Source organism: Rousettus aegyptiacus, unplaced genomic scaffold, assembly GCF_014176215.1.
Source record: "Rousettus aegyptiacus isolate mRouAeg1 unplaced genomic scaffold, mRouAeg1.p scaffold_m13_p_14, whole genome shotgun sequence".
Classification (NCBI taxonomy): Eukaryota; Metazoa; Chordata; class Mammalia; order Chiroptera; family Pteropodidae; genus Rousettus; species Rousettus aegyptiacus.
In genome coordinates, this window is record NW_023416289.1 from 61524942 (window position 1) to 61539513 (window position 14572).

Below are 14572 nucleotides of genomic sequence, written 5' to 3' on the forward strand. Positions count from 1 at the left end.
TATATAGTCACGTACAGAATGTGTTAGGGACATTAACCCGCTTTTTGTTTAGTGGTTTCCACGTTTCGGCTTTCGTTGACAATGCCGTCGCTCTCATGTCTTGTGCCTTTTTCCACACGCACCGTTTTAAGTCACCTGTTGTCAGATCTGTCGGCCTGAAGGCCTCGCCACTGTGTCCTGGTTGGGGTAGCCCGCCCTCCCCTCAGAAGGACACGGTCCCCTCGCATTCGTTCCTCTGTGTGACACCATGTTCTGAGGGCTCATTTACCCTCACGACGACCCATGGTGCAGACGAGGACGCGGAGGTGTGGAGAAACACAGCCCTGTCAATACTGACAATTATAAAAGTCGTTCCATTGTTCACACACCTGGGTTTCCAGTTTACAGCTGAGGTAAGAATCTAATTGCTGAAAACCGGGGAGATGTGGCTTTAAATTGCTGGCGTGAGCCGCGCCTCTGCGCACAGCGACCTTTGCACATGCACACGCGTGTCTGTCATGCCCGTGGTCAGCCACAGTTAATCGGAAGCCACTTGTCAGGGTCGAGTGGCTTTGTCATCGGTGGGTGAGCGTAAGGCAGCTGCCCCTGGTGTGCCCCACACGGACCTCTCCACGTCCGGCCAGCTCGGGAAGTAGGAAGTAGGACACCCCCACGGCGCACAGCTGCGGCGCCTCTCGAGGTGACGAGCAGCGCGGCCGGCACAGGCTGACGTTCGTTCCCGCCCGCGTCGCGTGGGACGGGGAGGCGGCCTTGCTCCGTACGCGTGTCCCTTACCGTCCGGCGTGTTCAACGTCTGCAGGACTGCGGCCGGCCCCTGATTTGCGAAGGTCTGGTCAGGATCTGTCGACTTTGCGGTGACAAGGACTGACCTACTTTCGGTAGGAGCCATTAGACCAAGCGGCGCCGTTGCGGTTCGGGTGTATTAAACGCGTTTTTGGGTCACAGCGTTTTCGTCGTACGATGGGTTTCCGGGGACGTAACCGCATCGTAAGTCAGGGAGCCTCTGTTCACACTGCACACGAGGCGACGGAAAAGCAGGCCGAACGGGGACTCGCGTGGCTGACCGCGTCTGGATGCAGGCTCGGCCTCCGAACCGCAACCGGGGACACGCAGCGCTGTCTGCGGCCGCGCTGGGCTCCGCCCTGCCTTGGATTCGCCAAGACTGGCCCTCCGGTGTGGGGAGGCGGGCGGGGCGACGCTGCCCCTGCCTGGGGCGTCGCGGCACGTGCGTCACCGGGTCCCCGCGGGCCGGGCTCGCCGCACCTCACGCCGGCTTCTGTGTCGCCCCTGTCGCCCGCAGAACTATTCCCTGCTGGACGTGAGGCCGCCGCCCACGGTGGTCACGCTGGGCCACGCCGTGTACTGGCCGGAGCTGGAGGACGCCTGCGCGGCCGGCTGCCTGGACGGCAAGGACTGCCGCAGCTTCTTCTGCTGCTACGAGGAGTGCCGGGCGGGCGCCTGGCGCCGCGGCCGCGCCCACGTGCACGTCCTGGAGCTGGACGCGTACGCCCGCGTGCTCTTCCCCACGTCCTTCCTGCTCTTCAACCTGGTCTACTGGGTCGGCTACCTATACCTCTGAAGCCACGCGCGGGCGCCGCCTGGCACCCCCGGGCCGACGGCGGCCCAGCCGAGGCGCCGCCCGGTTCCCCTGGAGGCCCCTGTGAGCAGGCGGGAGGAGGCCAGTATTTCCATCGCGTATTTCACCCTCGCACACGCGCGTGCACACACACACACACACACGAGGGGACCGAGGTTTCAGGCAACACCCGCTCACTCCTTCCTGAACCCGTAGTGTGACGTAGACGAGGGGTTTTCGGTCCGTGGTGGCAGCTGCCGATGACCCTGGCAGAGACGTCTGTAACGCGGGTGAGCAGGCCCCGGCCCCTCAGCGGCACCGCCGCCCGCCCCGCCGCCTCCCTGTGGCCTGTCGGCCCCGGCACCGTCCTCGTCAGCTAGCGCCCCTCACCCGGGTCTGGGAGGGCGGCACCTGCGTCGTCCATAGGTCTCCCGCTGAGGAAAAACTGTGATTTCCGAAACGGTCACATTGCCATGATCGACGTCGGCGTCTCCGAGGGTGTTCAGTCTGAACGGGGCGGTGTTCTGACCCCGGGCTCCAGGCTCGGCCCAGGTCCAGCGTCTCCCCCAAGGCCCCCTGTCCTGTCCCGCCGTCTCGGGCCCAGTGATGCCCACTTGTCAGGGGGGGTCAACAATCCACAAGCTTTTGTCTGAAAGCGTTTTCCAGCGTGTGAGATGTAGATAGGATTTTTAAAATTTCTTAGTGAATATTACCTTTCAAATCACTTTAGATGCAAAAAAAAAAAAGGGGGGGGAGTAATGGCTGCCATCAATGATACATTTTGGTGAACAGCAATTATTTTATACTTTGAAATATGGATCCCTAGCGAAATCCCAAGGAAAACACTCCCTGAAATGATGTTTTGATATTTTTTATAGCAGAACACCACCTTGCTCGGCGACGCGGGGCCTTTGCTGGGCCGGGGTGCCAGTCTGTGCGCCCCCAGACCCCAGAAGCTTCCCCTCGCTGAGCGGAGGAAAGCCGCTTCTGCGTCACCAAGATTGTGGCACCAGACTCTCTATGCTTCTCATCTTTCTTGCCCAGAAAATTGAATTCATTTTATTGGAAACCATAGAATTTTGTTTAATGTTTCATGTGCAGTAGGGCATACTGTTATCACTCAGAAAAAAACAGGTAAAACGTTACACGGTGGAAGCTCGCAAGACGTGGGCAGGGAGGGGCAGGTGCAGGCGGGGCTCCCCCGGGGTCACGCTGGGTCCCTGCCGTGTGACACAACCTGTCGGCTCCTGCCTCCCGTTTGGCACGTGCTGCACAGGCCAGTCGGCTTCTGCGTAGCGAGCCCAGTTTTGAAAAGTAAAACGACAGTGACCGTCGGCCAGAAGCAGGTGGAATCTGCTGGCTTCGGTGATGCTCCTGCTCTTTCGGAGAGCGTCAGCGGCTGGCGGCATGAGCCACCCTCCCACACGGGGCCCCATCACTGGGGAACCCCACCACGCTGCGCCCCGGAAACAGCCCAAGGCCAACCTTTTCCAAATGCAGTTTCCAACTTCACGAATTTATCTTTCCTAAGAGGATGAAGAATTCCAACCCGGTGCAGCTTAAAGTTCTAGCGGGAACAGAATTTCTAGTGAAATTCTCCCTGGGAGGCACATCGCTTAAAGCGATTTTAGAGCAAACATTTGGCTCCATTTAACCTTAGGTTTTTTTTTTGTTTTTTTTTTTTTTATTGATGCCTCTTGTCCCAAAGCCGCTCAACACCTAGACGCTGCCAGCAGGTGGCAGAGTCACACGCGTAGGGTGTGACCTCACCGCCAGGCCCAGCGGGCCTGCTTGCGGGAGCACACGGGTCACGGCCCCTCGTCCCCGGGAACATCCATCTCCAGGGAGTGCGGCAGCTGCGCCCGCCGCAGCGTAACGTGGGGCCTGCCCGCAGCGTGCCGCACCTTGGCCCGCAGGCTGGCTGGCATGTCGTCCCCCGGCTCGTCCCCTGGCCTCCGTTCCCAGTGTGAGGGGCAGAGCTAGGGGCTCACCTGTCAGGGAGAGGAAGGACGCGGAGGGCCACGGGGCAGTGTGAGGATGCCGTCACCAGGTGTCCGGTTAGTCGTGGGCTGTGTGCTGTGGCGCACACCACTCCAGCCGGGGCGGGCGTGTGGCAGCGTGGGCCCGTCGCCTGGGTGCCCCACGCCCCACAGGAGCCACCGCATCCTTGCTTTGGGAAACACTCCCAGCCGGGAGGGTGCCGGGTCGCGTGCCGATGGGGCCGCCACGTTCCGACCACAGTGGGCTGTGCTCACGACTGTGGCTCTCGAGCCAAGGGCAGGGGATGGCATGTCACGTGCATGGAATTCACAAACCTGTCCCTCGTTTTGCTCGAATTCTCCAAATGTCTCTTCGGAGTCAGATGAGTCAGGTGCTGGTCTCAGAGGAGCGATGCTGCCGTGAGTCACTTGGGGCCCGGCCGGCGCTGCTCCGGCTCAGCTAGCACGTGCCTTAAACCACACACACGCTCGGACCAGACACACCTTAGACCTCCCGTCTCCTGCGCACAGCTGCGCTCCGTGCCGCGGTGTCTGTGTCTCCCGGGAGCGGATGGGGTGGGTCTCATCCTTAACCGTCATGTCCTTAGCATCAGGTCACTTAAGGGCACAGGTTAGAGGGTCCTTCCGCTGAGGGTGTGGCAAGGGTTTTCTGGCTACCTATGAGAAATCGGGGCCAAACCTGAAAGTGACATAGTGCTTGTGACGAGCCATGTGTCCACAGAGAACCTTCACCCCAAGCCCTTTAACCTGGCCATAACTCACTGCAGTAAAAGTGTTTGGGTGTGGTTTTTTTCTTTTCTTTTTCTTCTCTCTCTCTCTCTTTTTTTTTTTCTTTTTTGCTGCTCTGCAATATGTCACACTCCAGAAGCCAGAAAAGGTCACCAACCGCCCCATTTTGTGCTGACAGGTACCCCCCACCCCAGGAAGCAATGGGCGCTCCTTACCCAAAGGGCTAGAAAACAAGACAGAACCTCTCCTTGGTCATTTTTATCTCGGCTGCCGAGAACTGAAACTCCCCTCCCCCACTGCGATTTCCGTCGCAGACTTGAGGAATTGTAACTGCCCTTTAACCACCATACTTGTCACAGCATCAGAGCGAGCGCCTCGAATGCTCTCCGTGACCTGGCCGTTGTCAGCGTGCTTTTTCTGGGCATTTGAAACTATATTCATATGAAATTTCAGCCCCAATTCCCATTACAAGTTACCAAATGACCTGGGATAAACGTAATTGGATGTACACAGACATCGAAATGTTTACTGTCAATTGGCTTCAGACCACTATTATTTTTTAAATATTCAGAAAGGTGTTTGGAAATAGTGGGAAAGAGCCAGATTGTGGAATTCACGATTTTCTGTGGTGCCCCCTTCAGATGGCTCCAGACTGAGGAGGCGGGTCATTTTGTGTCTTTTTCTCACATTTGCCTGTAGGAAACTGGTTCACACCATTTGGCAGTTACTCCACATTGTATAATCACATCCAAAGAACCAAAAAATAACAGTAGTTCAGGCTAAGTGACAGACCCGTTCTCTGTCCCTCATTGACTTCACTTTTACTATAAAAATAGATTGCTGTCATTATAGGGAGGACTCAGCTATTCTTCTGATTGCAATTAGCAATTCCAAGACATAAGCCCGATCTGGTTCTATTAAGGTCGAATCGGAGAATGTTTCACTTGTTTTTTCAAAATGCCCTCTAGGTAAATGACGCTTTGGTGTTTAATATGGTCAGTAAAACACCTTAAACCTCGTATTACTCTGCTTAAACAAAAAATTTTAGACAACTTTAGATCAGTGCTCAAAAAATTAGGTGAACTGTCACTCAAAAGTTTTCAATGTTTTGAGTGAACTAAGTGGGTCTTTCAGAGACTAAGATACAGGGACGTGAGCTAGAAAATAAATAGGAAGAACGAACTCAAGCATGCACGCACACACACGTGCACATGGACACACAAAGCAAACACTGAACATGGCATCCGGGTAACTGGGGAACTGTAAATTGTCTTGCTTGAGTTCTTCAGATTATCACCACTTCGTTTTTGGCATTTATAAACAACACAGAGCTTTCCCTGCCCAGTGGGCCGACCCCGCAATGCGAGGGTAGAAATGGTTCCTGTGGGGGTGGGGCGGAGGGTCCTCTGTGTCTCCTCAGCGTTCAAACTGGACAGGTGGGAAAGAGCCCGGAAGACTGACGCCAGTCATGAAACCCGGACAGAGACGGTGGCCGCCAGCTTTCCTCCTTTCTAGTTATTCAGAGTTCCCTCTGTTTTTCCCACTAACCACTTTTTCACAAACGGATTAAAGCTCCCATTTTCCATTGAACAGTGCAAGTACTAACTCACCGTGAGGCTCTGGTGCCCGGGAACGAATGACGAGTGCGCTCGGTTGCTGCTGATGACAGTCGGCTCGCGTCCTGAGCTGTCTGTCACGGAAAGGGTTCAGTCGGTTTTGTCAGTGAGCGAAGGTCCCCCCAACACACAGAGCAGCACTTCAGTGACGGGGACATCAGGCCACCCGGCCTCCATCTGGCCGTGGCAGCCCCACTCAGCCCATTGAGTCCACGCACTGGTGGGCTCAGGGTGGCCCCGGAAGCTACAGAGAGGTTAAAAAAAAAAAAAGAAAACTAAATTTTGAAGTCAATGTAATTAGAAGTAGTGATTGAAAATTCACATAACTTGCTGACTCAATTTTCAAATCGTCAGCTAGATATGATAGAGTTTTGGAAGACAAATTATGCAGCAGCATCACCATCATCACCACCATCTCAGTCATCACCACCATCATCATCATCACCTCAATCACCACCATCACCATCACCATCAATATCCTTGTCATGTTCCATATTAGTCCTTAGCTAACATGAAGGCTTAATGTGTTTTCCAAACCGTAACAAAATTAGGACTTAAATTTAGGAGAAAAGTTTTATTTTAAATATTAAATATGCAGATCATAGTTCAAAATTTGGCTTGCCTAAAACATTTAGGCACAGAACAGTAGTCCTGTCTACCCTGCCTCAATCAGAATTTGAAACTACTGAAATGGAACACTCCTCCTAATTTTATGTTGTTGGTTACTTCTGATTTTGATCTGGTTTTGGTCTGGTTTTGACTTCACTTGGCTTTTTTATTCTTTTCCATGAGGGTAACATTTGAATTGGCCTAGAACTATCTGTTTTCTCTAAAATGGATACATTTGTGGACGACATAGATATCATTAGCCCTAAAGGACAATCAGTATGCTTGTTATTTTATAATTTGGGTTTAAGCTTTGATTCCCCATTATTTATCTTGGAACCTCTGGATTGAAACAGACATAGGAATAATATATTGATGAAATTTATAGTATTTACTATTATATTATCTCTGTTTAGAGCAACTGTATTAAAACATTTTAAAAGACACTTTCGATCATTCTTGACCTTCAGAATGACTCAGTCTGTGCCAGTAAACACGTTTGCACAATCACTAGCAGCTGCTGGACTGAGCAAAAGACTCACTCCGCACGAGGGCGTCCTCTCCGGAAGGTTCCAGGGGAGTGGTGGTGCTTGTCTTGCGAGGGCCACCCCATGTTTACACGCGGCGATGTGTGTGTGTGTGTGTGTGTGTGTGTGTGTGTGTTGTGTGTGAACAGTGGTGAAGCTGGAACAACTCACTAGCGTGTCTCATCCTACCCAGCACCCCAAGTGCGGCAGGACGCCCACGGGCTCCCCAACCCTGCAGTCGAGGGGACACAGTGGGGGGGAGGGAGGGACTGGCAGCCTCGACATTCCCTGCGAGTGTGGGACCACGACCTTCCTTTAAAGCAGTCGCGCGTACATACCTGACCGGGAGTCGCGTAGGGCCCGCACAGGCCGGCCCGGCCGCCGTGCCCACTCGCGTGTGCATCCGAGCTGTGCACGTCGTGGAAGTTTTCCCTGATGGGCTCGAGGTCGCTCTCCAGTGCAGAGGACACATGGCACCCCACGCCAGTCTAGGACACGCTTCCACACGCGGTGGAGGCCTGGTGTGGACCGGGGACGTGGGATCTCCTGTGGGTGGCCTGTCCTCTCTTTTCAAAGCGTGGCTTAAAGGGAAGCCGTGGGCGTCACCCGTCCTGGTCCTGCCCATGCAGCTGGCGCCCAGGGCGGGGTGCTGGGAAATTCTGGGATGTGACAGCATCTTGGCAGCAGCTGAGCACGTGGTGCAGAGATGGGGCCTGCCCTGCCAGCGAGCCCACGCCCACCCCTCCGCAGACAGGCGGGCCATGGCCAGGTCCCTGTGGTCACCACATGGCCCCTGCACCCTGTGGAACCGCGGGGACTGGAGGCCCCGGCAGGTCCCAGGCAGCTCCGAGGGCCCAGACGGCCCCGTGCAGCGTGTGGCTTCCTAGTGAGACGCAGGCTCACTCGTGCCCCACGTGCCTTGGTGACACGGGTGACACCGTGCCCTGCTTTGCCCTCCGGGCCACCCTCTGTATTTGTACTTGGATTCCTATGTTTGTACTTCTAATACGAATAAACACACTTGTCAGAAACACGTGAGCCGGGAGCAGACGTCTTCCTGGGGTGGGGTGGCTGATCAGGAGGCTGGGCAGGGTTGCGGGGGAGGGGCTGCACGCTGGCCACCGGCCAGGGCGGGACACCAGCTGCCCCTCCCAGAGGGTCCCCACCCCGGCAGGCGAGTCAGGCAGATTCTGTGAATGGGGGAGGGGTAGACATCTTCCCCAGCAGGAAGGTCACAGGGCCTATGTCCTGCTGAAGCCTGAAGCAGGCCCCTGGCTCCCAAGGGCAGGAGAACCAAGGTTCAGGTGCTGGCCCGGGGACCTCCCTGCAGCTCAGGTGTGGGTGACACTGTGGGCGGGCGTCTCCCCCTACAGCACACCCTGAAGCCGAGGCAGGGCTCCCCGGCACAGATGTCCACCACCCAGCGCCCCGCCCACCAGCGGACACAGAGGTGCTTCCCTTGGCTTCGGTCAGTTTGACCAAAGCTGGTCATTTTACCAAAACTGGACGGCTCTGAGTCCACTAGCTCACTGGCCGCTGGATGCCCGGCCTCCCGGGGGAGCCCCAGTGGGGGAGTGGGGGCCCCCTCCCTGCTCCTAACCCGCCTGGGTCCTGGCCAGCCTCCCATGGGGCTGCCGCACGTCAGTGGGGTCCACAGTGGAGTCCCCAGCAATGACCGCTCGGACGGCCCCGCTCTCCACTTGGGCACGGTGGACATCTTGTGTCCCTTTGCCCCTTCTCTCACTAGATGGCCTGGCTTTCCCTGACCGGAGGGCCCCCTGCCCCTCCCACCACCCCCCCCCCGTTCCCCGCCCCATGTCGGCCCCCTGGGGGAAGGTAGCCGCAGCTGGTGTTTCTGCAGCACCCACTGTGTGCTGAGAGCTTGGCACACGGAGTCACAGACCCCCAGCTCCTGTGTTTTTGTCGCCATTTTCATCATGAGAAAGCTGAGGCTGAGGTTAAAATAGCTTGCCCGGCATCACATACCCAGCAAAACGCAGAGAAAAAAATTTAAATTCTGGAAATGTGACTTCAAACCCCCCCCCCACCCCAACTCAACACACACACTTAGCAGCTACACGGGGCCAGCCAGGGGCGGTGCATTTCCCAAACCCTTCTGTTTGTAAGGCAGCAACTCCCTTTTGAATTAATTTAAACATACTTGAGTTAGGAAAAGAATGTCTCTTTCAAAGGACCTCTGAAGAACAAGCTGGAAGGGCTCGCTGAGGCCAGCTGTGTGGGGCTTCGCAGAGGCAGTAACAGCTGCATCGGCTAAGAAGCCCTGCACAGAATGTTCTCCGGCTTGATTGCTTGATTTGCAAATCAAGAGCAGACAGCCCAGGGCCGGTGAAGGGTCACACAGCTGGAACTTAGGCAAAGCTGGCATTCAGGAGGCCAGGCTGTGCTGTGGGGGCCCCTGCCTCACGGCAAGCCACACCCTGCCCTGAGCCAGAGGCAGATAGGGTCACAGCCAGCCTCAGCCCCGAGGCGGTTCACAGCATGGTGCCAACAATCCCAGGACGCCTGGCGCCAGAAAGTCAAATCTTAAAAGGTTTACTTACCTCCTGCAAGTTTTCCCCAGGAGGAGGAATAATTGAATACACCAAACAAGCAAAAAAAAAAAAAAAAAAAAAGCAAGGCTTGGGGTGGGGGAGCGGTGAATAATTTTCCAAAAATAAAGAAAGCCTTTTGAAAGATGATGAAAACTTGAAAAAGCTATTCGTGTCCAAGCCATCCTGCCCACCATCATGAAGCTCATTTTGCCGGATTCCTCCTCAACCAGATGTGGCTGCTGTCGACTGTGATGCCCGGGCCCCTGCCAGGTTAGGCCTGGAGCAGGGCCCTGTAGTCACAATACAACTGCATCTGTAAGACGTTTATCTAAGTGACTCAGGAGGGACCGTAGCCGTGGAGCCAAAGGGAGAAGTGACAGCTGAGGGACTGTCCCTAGTCACCCTTCTACAATGGGGGGAGGGGACGCAAACCCAGGAATTAGACCTGCCAGGCAAGAGGCACTCTGAACTAGACTGAGCAGCAGGTCTCCGCAAGCAGCCGCCGGCTTCAGGCTGGCTCTCGCGGGGCTGACTCCCAACATGGGGACACCTGGACGCCCTAGCTCTCCGGGGGACTGACAGACACCGGGAGCGAGCAGGGCCCTTCGACGCGCTGAGTCACAACAGGTGTGAGCAGCTGCGGAGGCTGTGGGGCCGGGCTGGAGCTGGAGACTAACACCACAGCCTGGCGGGGCGGGCTAGCTGGGGCTGAGCTGGAAGAACAGGGCGTGGCCCAGAGCCGGGGACAGGGACAGTGCCGGAAGCGACCGCTTGTCACAGCTCGGCCCCGGCCCCGGCTTCCCGTTCGGACCCGGCAGGGGAGCAGTGGTGCCGGAGTTGGGCGCCGAACCTGCTCCGGGCGAGGCTGGACACAAAGGGCTCTGGCCTCGCCCGCTGGGGCAGAGCCGGGCTGCCCCCCGCCAGGAAGACCCCCCTGGCAGGAAACGCCCGTCCCTGCGTGACACGGTGCCCAGTTCTCTGCCTCCGCCCCCAGTTTTCTGGCTCCGCCCCACTCTCTGACTCCGCCCCAGGTTCTCTGGCTCCGCCCCATTCTCTGACTCCGCCCCATTCTCTGGCTCCACCCCCAGCTCTCTGACTCCGCCCCACTCTCTGACTCCGCCCCCAGCTCTCTGACTCCGCCCCATTCTCTGACTCTGCCCCCAGTTCTCTGACTCTACCCCTGTGGATGACGGGCGGTGGGGTCAGCACCGTGCCCTAGCCTGGGTCTGGGTCTGGGTCTGGGGGCTGCACCGGGTCTGGGGGCTGCAGGCCCCGCTCGCTGCGCCAGCGGCTCCTCCTCTGTCAGGGCCTGTGACGGACGCCAGCAGCGCTCTCTGTGAACAGGGCGACTGGCCCTGGTGTCAAAGCTGACCCACCACTCCCTCGCCCGCCCCTACTCTTCCCAGTGACTGAACTGGCTCTGGCCGCCTGGGAGAACAGTCTCGGCACCAGCAAAGCCCTCTTGGGTCAGACTGACCAGATGCCACGTCCTGCAGAGCGGCCCGCACACGGCAAGTCACCCCGCCGCAGCTCCCGCTCCCCCAGAACAAGACAGCTCCCGGGCCGGGGGTGCCGTCCTCAGCGCAGTGGACTGACCCTGCTGGCCGACCGTGTGACGCAGCATGAACGAGGGTTTTCAGTGGCTGCGGGGACCCGCCCGCCCCCATGCCCACTCACGCAGGGGCCGGGTACTCCCCACTTAGCTCCTTTCGCTGTGACCCGGGCGACCCTGGCCCAGCGTCCCCCTCCCTGGGGGCTCAGCCACCTTCCTCCCTTCTCAGGCTCTTCCTCCACGGCCCCTGCCCTTGGTGTGTCTGCTGGGATGTGACCTTTCCGAGCCACCAAAGAAATCGCAGCCCATTTTTCCTGCCAGAACTCACAGCCGCCTGGCGCCCGTAGCTCCCAACCACTTGAAGAACAGCAGCAGCAGGCGGTTAGCGACGGTCTGAGGCAGGCAGTTGGGGACCTGACAGCACAGACTCCCGCAGACACCGCCCACAGAGGCAGCCGCACAGGTGACAGAGCGGTGGCAGTGACATGGGCCCAAAACTCCCGCTGAGCGAGCATCGACTACGCAAGAAAGAGCGGAGGTGTCTGGCGACCGGGGCGGGAGGGGGGCTGGCATCGGGAAAGAAACACAGTGTCCTGGGTTAAACCCGTTTGTTATTCCGGGTCCCCTGCTGGCCAAGCAGCACAGCCACACCTGCGTCCACCTAGCTCCGTGCCCACCTGAGAGCAGATGAAGAATGAAGAGCAACAAATTCTGAGCCTCCTCGGACACTTCATGTTTAATAAAGTGTTTCCTTACACACTATTTGGGGTACACACTCAGGGCACGACTTCCTGCAGGTTCCTGTGTAACGTCTATGGGACATGATTTGCCAGCATTAACTGGAAAGGGGGGGCGGGGGGGCCAGAGCTCGGTGGCCGAGTGGCCCCGGGGGATGCACCTCTGCGACCAAGTGCCCTTGGGGGCGTCAGCTCCGGGGCGGGTGCTGCTCAGGTCCCGCGAGCTGCTACGGGACACGCGTCTTAGCTCCACCCCATCACGACGTGAACGACCAGGAGGTAACACATGCCAACTGTGCAGGAGACGATGACCATTGGAAAGCCCAGCCTACAAGGCGAGAGAGAGCATGGGGATGTCCAACACCAGGTAGGGGAGAGGCGGTGTGTGTGTGAGGAAGCAAGAAAGCAGAAAGCAAGAAGACAAACAAACAAACAAACAAAAAGGCAACAAGGCAAAAAAGGCAAGGTGCTCCTGTGTCACCCCTCCTCAGCTTCCGTGCCGCCCTGCCCCTCTTGCCCCCCGCCCCGCCCCGTACAAGCTGAATTGCACGCATGGGTGGAGGTGAGAATTTGAAGCTGGTCCCCCAAACAGCCGTGCCCGAGGGACCAGCGAGCACGACAGAAAGCAGAGCAGTAAGTGCAGAGGGCAACAGCTGTGTCTCGGCAGCTGGGGCGGTGAAGCAGGATGCCGAGACGCTGCGCCTGGGAGCGACCCCGTCCTCCATCCCAGAGCACACCCCCCCTCCACCCCATGTCCTCCCAGACCTAGCACCCCGGAGCCCCAGGGGAATTTGCACAACTAGTACCAAAACAAAACTGTCCAGGTGTCACAGACAGGGGCTGCGACGGAGAGTAGCTGATGGTGATTTCAATATTCAGTATATCAAACCGAAAAAAAAAGGCATTAGTCTCAAAGCAGAGATCCAAGAGGCTTGGATGCCACCTGCTGGAACTCAAAAGGAAAACTCCTTCTTAGAAACAGACTAAAGAGAGATCTCTATACAATAACTCTTTCTGAAAAAAAGCGGAGTGCACTCCCATTAACGCCCAGGCACAGAAACAGTCCACCAGACAGCATTAACAATCAGGATGATAAGGCAGCTCAGAAAGAAAGAGAAAAATCTTCAGAAAATAAGCTTAAAGACACCAAAACATACGATTTAAACGACAGAATTCAGGATTGCATTCCTTTAGAAAAAAATCAATGAGATACAAAATAAACCAAATCACCAATTCCAATAACATAGAATCACAATAGACTAGCAAAATGTTTTTTTTTTTTAAGCAAGATTAACACCCTGAAAAAGAACCAAATAGAACTTCTGGAGGTGAACACAGCAGAAGAGATGAACAGTGAAATATCAAGCTTAGGAAACAGAGCTGACCAAAGGGAGCAAAGAATCAGTGATATCAAAGACAGAAATCTAGAAATGACTCAGAAGGAAGAAGAGGGAAACCGGAGAATAAAAAGAAAATGAATGATATACAAGAACTAGCTGACACCATCAGAAAACTGGGTATTCTAGAAGGAAAAGGGAGCAGAGCATATTCAGACAAATAGTTGACAAGAATTTCCCAAATCCAAGGAATGAGCTGGAGCTTTGAATCCAAGAAGCTAGCAGAACACCCAATTATCTCAACCCAGAAAGGCCTTCTCCAAGACACATAACATTAAAATTGTCAAAAATTAATGATAAAGAAAATTCTCAAGACAGCCATGGAAAAGAAGACAGTAACCTATAAAGGAAAACTCCTTAGACTATCTTCGGATTTCTCAGCACAAACCTTGCAAGCAAGAAACGAGTGGAACCAAAATTAAATGAAAGAAATTACCAGCCGAAAAGAATAAATCCAGCAAAGTTCACCTTTAGATACAAAGGAAAAATAAAGACCTTTACAGATATACAAAAATTTAGGGAATTCTCCACTACAAGGCCTGCGTGATAGGAAATACTGAAAGGGGTCAGCCCCCCTGAAACAAAATGATGAAAAAGACACATAACTGTGAATAAGGTAACTAGCAGTCAAACGAAGACAGAGGAGTACAATCCATATTAAAACAGGGCATCATAAGCCTAAACAAAGAAGGTAACTGCTATTTTGAGTTAGAAATAAACGTGCAGCACATATAGGGACAATCTGAGTCAACAATGACAGGAAAGGGGAGGGAACAAGGATCCAAATTCACAAAGGGGAATGGAGACAAGGCGCATGCAGAAGATGGACTGCTGTGTAGATACACAACTCCTCTTTCCATATCTCAGTGGTGACCACACGCCAAAGATCCAGAGCGTAAGTGCACAGCATGAAACAAGAAGGACCAGAGGGAAAACTCACGAAACCCAGCAAAAATAAAACGACAGACAGAAACGCAAGCACAAGGAAGCAGAAGGCAAGATAAAATGCCTGAAGGAGACCTCATGTTACGATAATCACCCTGAATGTGAATGGACTGAACTCACCAATAGGAAGGCACAGAGTAACAGGCTGGATCGAAAAATGAAACCTAACCATATGCTGCCTCCAAGAGACACATCTCAGCTCCAAAGACAAACATAAACTCAAAGTGAAAGGGTAGAAAATGATATTTCAAGCAAATGGCATTTAGAGAAAAGCAGGAGTAGCGGTACTAATATCGGATAAAATAGACTTCACAATAAAAAGGTAAAGAGAGATA

The 14572-nt window shown here is 55.1% G+C and overlaps 2 protein-coding genes across 2 annotated transcripts in view; one reads left to right on the plus strand and one right to left on the minus strand.

Moving 5' to 3' along the window:
* GABRG3 (gamma-aminobutyric acid type A receptor subunit gamma3) overlaps positions 1-1646 on the plus strand; it is a 54100-nt gene extending 52454 nt beyond the window's left edge. The window contains exon 10 of the mRNA XM_016154861.2: positions 1301-1646. Coding sequence (XP_016010347.2) covers positions 1301-1579 — 279 coding nt within the window. The 3' untranslated portion in view covers positions 1580-1646. The remainder of the gene's footprint in view (positions 1-1300) is intronic.
* Positions 1647-11224: 9578 nt separating this feature from the next.
* Positions 11225-14572, minus strand: part of OCA2 (OCA2 melanosomal transmembrane protein) — a 44152-nt gene continuing 40804 nt past the window's right edge. Inside the window, exon 24 of the mRNA XM_036232075.1 lies at positions 11225-12223. Coding sequence (XP_036087968.1) covers positions 12139-12223 — 85 coding nt within the window. The 3' untranslated portion in view covers positions 11225-12138. The remainder of the gene's footprint in view (positions 12224-14572) is intronic.